Raw genomic sequence first — 8,524 nt, 5'->3', positions numbered from 1 at the left:
AAATGTTTCAGTTGGTGGCAGCTGTGGGATTTTTTTTTTGAATATATAATTCTAAAAGAAGATAGTATTTTGACAGTGCAACTATTTTGAATGACACCGGAAAAGGGGTGTGATACAGGATGCTTCATCTTTTACATGTAGAACAAGATTGCAGCCCACAAGTTGAGTAATGCCAGACAGTCCTAACTTTCAGAACTTCGGGCAAAACTTGGAGGGCAAATCTGTTAAAAAACAATCCCAAGCTAAGTCTAAAGAGAATTCCATATGGACATTCTTGAAAGGATGTTCTTTAGTGATTACCACCTGGGTCTATTTTTACAGAAAATGAGATTGTGCATCTAGATCTCAAATATGCAGTAATTTCTTTGGTATCTGTAATAAATATAACGCGCCTGCTTGTTACTGTAATCCAAAAGTCATCTGGAATTAAAGTACGGCGTTTAACGGTGTCTTATTATCAATGGTGAAATCATAATTAAGGTTCGACATCTTCTTTTTTTGACCAAATGAATATGAATGCATCAAATCGAAAATCTTGATTGTATGAATTCCCTGAAAACTATAATAAAAAATTGCAAATATATAGAATAAAATAATCTAATATATATAATCTACTAGAGTATATTAATATAGTTATTACCCCTGCATAAAGGGAGGTACCTCTTCCCATGAATTACATATAATCAATTCTCCATTTCAACGTTGCGCTTCAAAAAATAATAAAACATTTATACAACAAAACTGATCCATTAATTACTATAATGTATACATAGACTTCATTTCTTCAAAATAGTAATAAAATAATATAAAAATATTATTTTCATACCAATCTATGGGATTGAGACTTTCTCATTTATTATAGTTAGTAATAAGGCTCGGAATATCAAGATCAGAGAGTTACAATCTATCATAGTGCCTAGTTTACATAAGTAAACATCATAAAAATATTTATATACCGACTAAATAAAATCTACTGTCTATATAAAACAATAATTTTTTAATTGTTATCTCACAAATCGGATTCTTACTGCACAACTGCTATGGAATTAACTTTAGCAGAATTACAGACTTTACAGTTAAATAAAATATTAGAAATCATATCAAAATTAGTATATAAATGTTAGCTTAGCTTAATAGAGAGAAGAAGTCAAATGTCTTTGGCATTGCCTGTTACCCAATCGATTCATTATTTTGAATAAAAATTGTTTAAACCAAGAAGTCAAATGTCAGATAATTTTGAAAAGTTAGCAAATAAACGCTCCCTGGTCAAAGACTGGACAAAGAATGTCAAAAAAAAAAAAAAACAACAAACCAAACCAAAAAAAACCAAAAAAAAAAAAAAAAAAAACAACAAAAAAAAACAACAAAAAAAACAAAACAAAACAAAACAAAACAAAACAAAACAAACAAACAAACAAACAAAAACAAAACAAAAACACAACAAAAAAACAAAAACAAAAACAAACAAAAACCAAAAAATAAAAAAAAAACAGAAAAAAAGAACTTTTGGTTGGAAACTAGCTATAAAACCAATAAAACGCATCCTTACAAAATCCCAACCAATATTTATCATGTTTATATTGCAAAGCATTGATTGAATATAATTAAATTATATAAAAACATATATGAAGTATAGAATTATTAAATAAATTAATAATTTAACTAACACTATAGCAGAAGGATATCAGCTAGGTCGCGATAATTGCCAGTAACGAGAGGAAAATTTCTTTGATATCTATAAAAGATACTTAGCAAAAATACATTTTTAATAATGACAAATAGTAATAAGTGCACCGAACGCCTTGAAACGTTTGTTTATTTTGTAAAAGGGAGCATGTTTTTCGTCAAGGTTGATTTTATACTGTAACTTTTAAGGCGGGAGACGGCTGTCATGCAGAGGGTCTATAGCTTCCTAATACCCTCCCCTTCCCCCACCCACACACACAAAGAGATGAAAAAAAAGTTAGATGTTTATATTGGATCGAAAAATTTCAAGATCCACCTTTGATGGTGCAATACAGGAACTGGTTCAAATGTTATTTATAGAAATGACGTAAATAATAAAAATTAATTCGCCCATACTCGGGATTCCAAAACGAGAATCTATTGTAAAAAATATTGAATTGCAACCATCTAAATATGATCATTTAAACATTTTTATTTGTTTTTAATGATTCTATGAGACATGAACTATGAACCAATTTATCTGTTAATCTGGAACTATTTTTCGATAGAACAGCGGAAGTGGTAAGAATAGGGATTTCCCTATTTTGTTTACGTTATGTACGATTCGTCATTATTAAAAATGTATTTTTGCTGAGTTGCATTCTAAGGAACATTGATATATCCACATTTTAGTGCTTAAATCTGGTATAACAGGTATATTTTTGTGTAAATGTAATTTAAAGCGTGAATGTATGAAGGCAGGCCCTATATATTCACTAAATTTCTACTTTCATTTTTACAGACTCGGCAATGAATTTTGCGTCGCCCAAGGTATTCTTGTACGCAGAGCCTGAGTTTGAGGTGGTTTCAGAGGAGGAGTACGACCATGGGATGAGCGTCAGGTATGTTATAGAGTTCCAAGTTCTGATAAGTGGTTTATTCCCAGAAAGAAGATATAGACTTTAGAGAGGGGTTTTTCAGTGTTTATAGTTCTGTAAAAAGTTTATTCTACAGAGTTATTTTTTCTCATAAAGATGTGATTTCGTGTGTCTCATGGTATCTCCATGGTATATGAGATACTGAAGATCAACTGTATATAGTGGAAAAAATGCAAAGATTACACTAAGATGAATGGATACAATGGAGAATGATTAGAAATGAAGCATAATTCTTATTTCTTTTAGATTCTAATAATAAGTCATTCTGACAATTGTATGTGGAGCTCCTTATAATTGTCTCTAAATTTTATTTATCTACTGCTGTCCTGGAATGTAAGAAATGACCCTGTTCTTATAATTTCAATGACACATATTTTGTGTATTTTATCACTATTACTGACAAAATATATTTTGAGTATTATTCCGTATCTAAAATACTGTAGTGGTTTGGGCTATATGAACCATAGATACAGGCCAGATTAGCTTAGATTATGATCTGACTAGAAAGCTAGGGGTCCAGTGTTTGATTCCTGGTCCTGCCATAAATTTTTCTCCTTTTCTGTTACAATACAAATAAATAAAAACTTTCCACAGTCTGCATATAAAATATTATCTGAAAACAAAACTGATTTTAACCCTAATTCTCTGCAACCAGATAGCGTTGTAAAATTCAATATTTTTCATTTTAACATGTTTCTGTACTACCTACAAATACCAAATTCTTCTGACATCCCCCACCCCACCCCAACCCCACTTTTTTTTTTATTTTTTTATTTTTTAATGGTGCTTAAACAGAATTTCATGCAAAGCAGCAAACAAATTCCTGCATTAATTCATCTCTCCTGCCTCTGCTCATCATCAGATACCCACAGGTGATCTCGTCTTAAGTTAAAGATGGAGGACTCTACTAAGATGTTGTACATGTTTATATTGATTTAGATCTTTCTTTCTTTTTTCAGTGATTCCAGCAGTGATGAGGAAGAAAATGAAGAGCTTTTACATAGAGGAGGTTGTTTCTTTGTATAGTCACTATACTACATTTAACAAATGTTTAAGTAATTCAATTGTTTTGTTAGATCAGTCAGATATATAAACATTCTAACTTCCACAAATAATAATGATTAAATTACATACATGTATGTATTTGTCCTTACTGCTGATGAAGTAAAAAATCTTACAAAACATATTAACAGGGGAGCTGAAGATTTTAAAGAGTTGAACATGCATGAAATAAATATATACTTCAAACTGTGTGAGGGGCTGTATATTTCGACAAGAATGAATTTTGTGTTTAATTAAAACATTGATTTTTTTGTACAGTGAATTCTTATAGTGATCTTGTCAATCTTTAAAAATGTAGTAAATTGTTTATTAAATTGTATATATGTGGTTGTGTAATTTCATTGTAACTGTTGTCTTTCTGTTACATAGGTTCGCCCTCTTCTTCTTCCCCGTCAGGATCGGGTCCCTCCTCAACCCCTCCTCCTCCCCCAGCACCATCTCCTCCCCAACCCCCTAAGGCTCAAAGACCTGGATTATTTGCAGGTCTTTTTGGGGCAAGGTCTACAAAATCAACACCCCCTGCTGCTGAAAAAACAAAGAAACTTAAAGCAAGAGCAAAGAAAGTTGGAAAATGGAGAGAAACTCATAAATGTTGTAAGTATATTCAAAAACCTACATTATAATTGAAACTTGAAAGTGCATCAAGTTAATCTTCTTTGCTTTTTTGACTAATTGCGTAATCCTATAAATTGCTCTGTTTGGACAACCTATTAACAGGGATCGACATTAACGGTTGTCCGATTGCCCGGGCAAGTAAATTCTCAGTTCGGGCAAGTGAAACTGTCAACGTACTTGTCCGATTGGGCAAGTGAATTTTTCTGATAGAAATGTATATTATTATCTAGTTTATGAATAAAACAATTAATTGAACTTGATTTCTGTCGGGTACGTGACTGACATTGTTTTTACATTTGGAATCCCTCGGTAGCATTTCTAGATTATACCGTTCATTTAAGAATTGGGTTCGTTATAATTCATGTTTTCTTTCATGATAAATAGGCTCTCATCTAACACCTTTGTAACCTACTTATTAGGAAATTATATTATTTATTCACTTACTAAAATAAGTAGCAAAACATACATGTATCCTGATTAAGGTTGTAACAGGTATGTTTCCCAGCAACTGTCTTCCTTAAGTGTTGCTTCTCAATTTTCTTGAAAATCAAAATCACAACAGATCCTACCGAAAATGATTTTTAAAAATATAAATTTTATTAAACGGGAAGGGGGGCTATTGCTGCATGGCAGTGTGTGTTTTTCAGGTCAAATTGACAAGAACAGTGGTAAACATTCATGTACAAACATAGCATAGATTTTTTTTCCTTGTAGCTAACTTGCCAAATAGGCAGTAGTGTATCTAGTCACACTTTTTCTTATCATATAAACATTTACAGTCATAAATTATTTTCTTCTTTCTGAAATTTGGGCAACCAAGTTTTGCATTCAGACAAGTCAAAGTTTGAGATTACTTGCCCGAAGGGCAAGTGAATCTTGAAGTTTATGTCTATCTCTGATTACTGTAAACGTGGAAATTTTGACGACGTGCTAATTTTGACTATATTGACGATTTTTCTTTTCTCGTCAAAATTTCCACTCGTCAAACTTCATATCATATATATAGCGTCACACCAAACATTGACCGTTGTACAACTTTATCGCTTAATTTTCTCGGCTTCCCCCATTAAAACAAGATCAAAGTTACTGTTTAATTTTTTTGTAAACAGTTATGAAAACATATAATCACAGTTTTAAAAACCGTTGAGTATGTCATATACTATTATTACCCATGGTCACAACATTCTAACTGAGTAATTAACACGCCGTGTTTGACCTACTTTGTCACCTCAGGCAATCGGTCTCGTATAATGAAAACAAAGACTAGTACAAAAGAGCAATTAATTCAATCAAATCTTATACACTGTAGATGGTTTTTGCAAGCAAAATTAAATTTTATTGATGAGAACGCTTGTAAATGAGTTCCCAAAGAAGTCGCGGTCCTTGCATGCTTATAACATCATGAACTCGCACAGAACGGCTTAATCGTAGACGTTTTCTAGTAAACTAAGCCAATGTTTCCATCAAGTTTTTGGTCCTCTAGCTTCTGGTGAACTTACTCTGAGTACTAGTTTTGAAACTGTTTTTTTAGGAGTTCTTTGTATTCATTTTTGTTTTAATCTTGTGAAATCAAAGATATACATAACTCTTGAGTCAATATTTCGTCAAAATTAACACTCGTCAATTTTCGTAAACAAAAAATAGTCAATTTTTCAACTCGTCAAAATAACCACGTTTACAGTAATTAGTGTTAATTTAGAAAAACTACATAAATTTTAAGGTTCATCATTGGATAAATCAGAATTTTTTTTTGATGAAGTCAGTACACCATTTTCAGTTGCATGACCTTGAATGCAGCATGCTTTACGCAGACCACTTTGTACTTATATTGAATTATATTTTTGATTGTTAAGATGCTACAGACAAACAAGAAGGTGCACAGCAAGGAAAACGTCATCGACGTGCAGACACGAACATAATCTCCATCGATTTTAAGAAGATCATCGCCCCTAGTAACATGCACACCGGTGACCCTGTCCATTGCACTTCCTGTGATGTCATTCTGTCAAGTCTGAGCAAAATTACCTCCAGGGAAGACAAAAAGGTTCAAAAGTAAAATTTAATTTTTTCTGCAGAGAGAATTTGAATATTGATCAAATATACAAAAATTTCCAAGGCAAACATGCAGTATAGGATGTGAAGTTATTTTTCTGATATTGAGATGCGTAAAGAATTCTATCTAAATTTTCATTCAGTATGACAGGATAGATATTATCACAATATCTTTATGGCTGATTCTTTCTCTTAAATAATAAACAAAATTAATACCCAGAAAGCAAAGTATTATTTCTTTTTAGAATTCTTTCTTATTATGATTACTATTTTTATCAGATCTGGAACTGTGAGTTTTGTGGCACGGAGAATGAGTTAGATATAGAGGAGGAAGAAATCCCAGGTACTAATGACGTGACCTTTATGTTAGAGCCTGCCCCGTCTACTGCTTCCAGCAGTCTCTCTGGTAAAGATGAGTCACTGGTTATTTTCTGTGTGGACATCTCTGGAAGCATGTGTGTCACATCTACGGTAATCTTTTTCTTAAACTTCACAGATTTGATCAAATTAATTGCTAACATCTTGTTAAGTAGGTTAAGTCAGTGTAAATAAAGGGTGTATTTTGGACATTTGTATATATTAAAAATTGTAAAAACATACACTGATACATAAATATTGGATTTCTATTTAAAAAAAAATCCAAAAAACAAAGAACATTGATTTATGGACTTAGGACAGAGGCTGTTCTCAAAATGGCAAAATAATTTTTTTTTCATAACAATTATGAATGCATTTAACCAAGCCAATGCTCTTATTCAGTGGAATCTTTCTTCTAGGTTCCAGGTAGAATCAATCTTCGTGGATCTGTAGCCCGACTCCAGTCTCTCAATACAGACAGGTCTGACCAGCACCTGCCTAACGAGCGACGTAACGTGACGTACGTGTCACGACTCCAGGCTGTCCAGGCAGCTGTTGACCATCAACTGGAGGAAATGCTGAAACAACACCCCAACAGAAGAGTGGCTCTTATCACCTTCAACAATGAGGTCAGGGACAAATTATTTATTGTAGCACATTTAGATTGTGATGTAAATTCAGGTGGTTGATAAAAAACATTTCTTTTAAATTTTTAAAATGTGATTGTGAACTTTTTAGAGAAGTTTTCCATTATATAATTTGCTGAAACATTTTTACTGATCCTGCTGTTTCATGACATTGTGAAGATTTTTGTATGCTGTACCTGTTACCTGTACCTGTTAGTGCCTGCAACCAGTTTACCAAAAAGTGACCTTGGTATACCTTTTGTAGGTGACAATTGTTGGAGATGGAAGTGAGACACCTGTCACAGTGGCTGGGGACAAGCTGACCAAACCTGATGACCTAAAAGAGAAAGGATCAGAGATCAAAATGCCAGGGGCCATTAAGGGCTCCAGGGGCACTCTAGGGGATAAACTTTTTGGGTATGCAGAACTCCATTCTAAATATTGATACTGAAAAATAGGTATATTTAATGGAATTGTTCATCTAATAAAAATGTGAAAAGTTTTAATTATAGTTAGATTACTGCATTATTTTGCTCTTACCAATAGGCATGGGCAAGGCATTCAGTGTTTGATATTTTTTGTTCAAAATTGCTTGTTAACACATCTAAGATTCTCGTATATTGTTGTTTCTGGCCTGGCATAAGCTTTTGAAATTATGAGTATTTTCCTTATATAGATTTTTAGAAACTGACTAAAGAAAAATGAGAACTCCCCTAAATATAATAAGAATGAAATATACTGTATACATATATGTTTGCAAACTATACTTAAAAGTTCATTTAGTTGAATTTCTTTCTATCCTTTGACAGCCTGGAAGAGGGAGGAGCTACAGCTTTAGGCCCCGCCTTGCTGATAGCAACAACAATGGCAGGACAACACCCAGGTTCAAAAGTTATCATCTGTACTGATGGTAAAGCCAATGTAGGTCTAGGTCGACTAGATGTTGACGGAGAGGAAATGGATAATGAAGCCCAGTTTTATGAAGGGATTGGACAAGAGGCAGCTGACAAAGGGTAGATATTAATCTGATTACATCAATATCTTTACTTACCTGCATCCTTAAGAACCGCCAGATTTTTAATGTTACCTGAGAGATAAAGATTACATAAGGTTTAATATATCAAACACTAACTAAAGATCATGCTTTTCATTTATTGTTTTGTCAGATGATATAACTTGTATTTCTTCTTTATAAATTTTTTCAGTACA

The 8,524-nt window shown here is 32.7% G+C and overlaps 1 protein-coding gene across 1 annotated transcript in view; it reads left to right on the top strand.

Annotated features, from left to right (window-relative positions):
- Nucleotides 1-2,309: 2,309 nt before the first annotated feature.
- LOC133185514 (circularly permutated Ras protein 1-like) overlaps nt 2,310-8,524 on the top strand; it is a 14,406-nt gene continuing 8,191 nt past the window's right edge. Inside the window, exons 1-9 of the mRNA XM_061320792.1 lie at nt 2,310-2,379; nt 2,468-2,567; nt 3,563-3,612; nt 4,035-4,259; nt 6,134-6,324; nt 6,612-6,803; nt 7,109-7,318; nt 7,581-7,732; nt 8,125-8,328. Coding sequence (XP_061176776.1) covers nt 2,476-2,567; nt 3,563-3,612; nt 4,035-4,259; nt 6,134-6,324; nt 6,612-6,803; nt 7,109-7,318; nt 7,581-7,732; nt 8,125-8,328 — 1,316 coding nt within the window. The 5' untranslated portion in view covers nt 2,310-2,379; nt 2,468-2,475. The remainder of the gene's footprint in view (nt 2,380-2,467; nt 2,568-3,562; nt 3,613-4,034; nt 4,260-6,133; nt 6,325-6,611; nt 6,804-7,108; nt 7,319-7,580; nt 7,733-8,124; nt 8,329-8,524) is intronic.

This window comes from Saccostrea echinata, unplaced genomic scaffold, assembly GCF_033153115.1.
Source record: "Saccostrea echinata isolate AGI-Se365-2 ecotype Australia unplaced genomic scaffold, CSIRO_AGI_Sech_v1 ptg000012l, whole genome shotgun sequence".
NCBI lineage: Eukaryota > Metazoa > Mollusca > Bivalvia > Ostreida > Ostreidae > Saccostrea > Saccostrea echinata.
The sequence above is the reverse complement of the archived record's forward strand: the minus strand, read 5'-3'. Positions and strand labels throughout refer to the sequence as shown.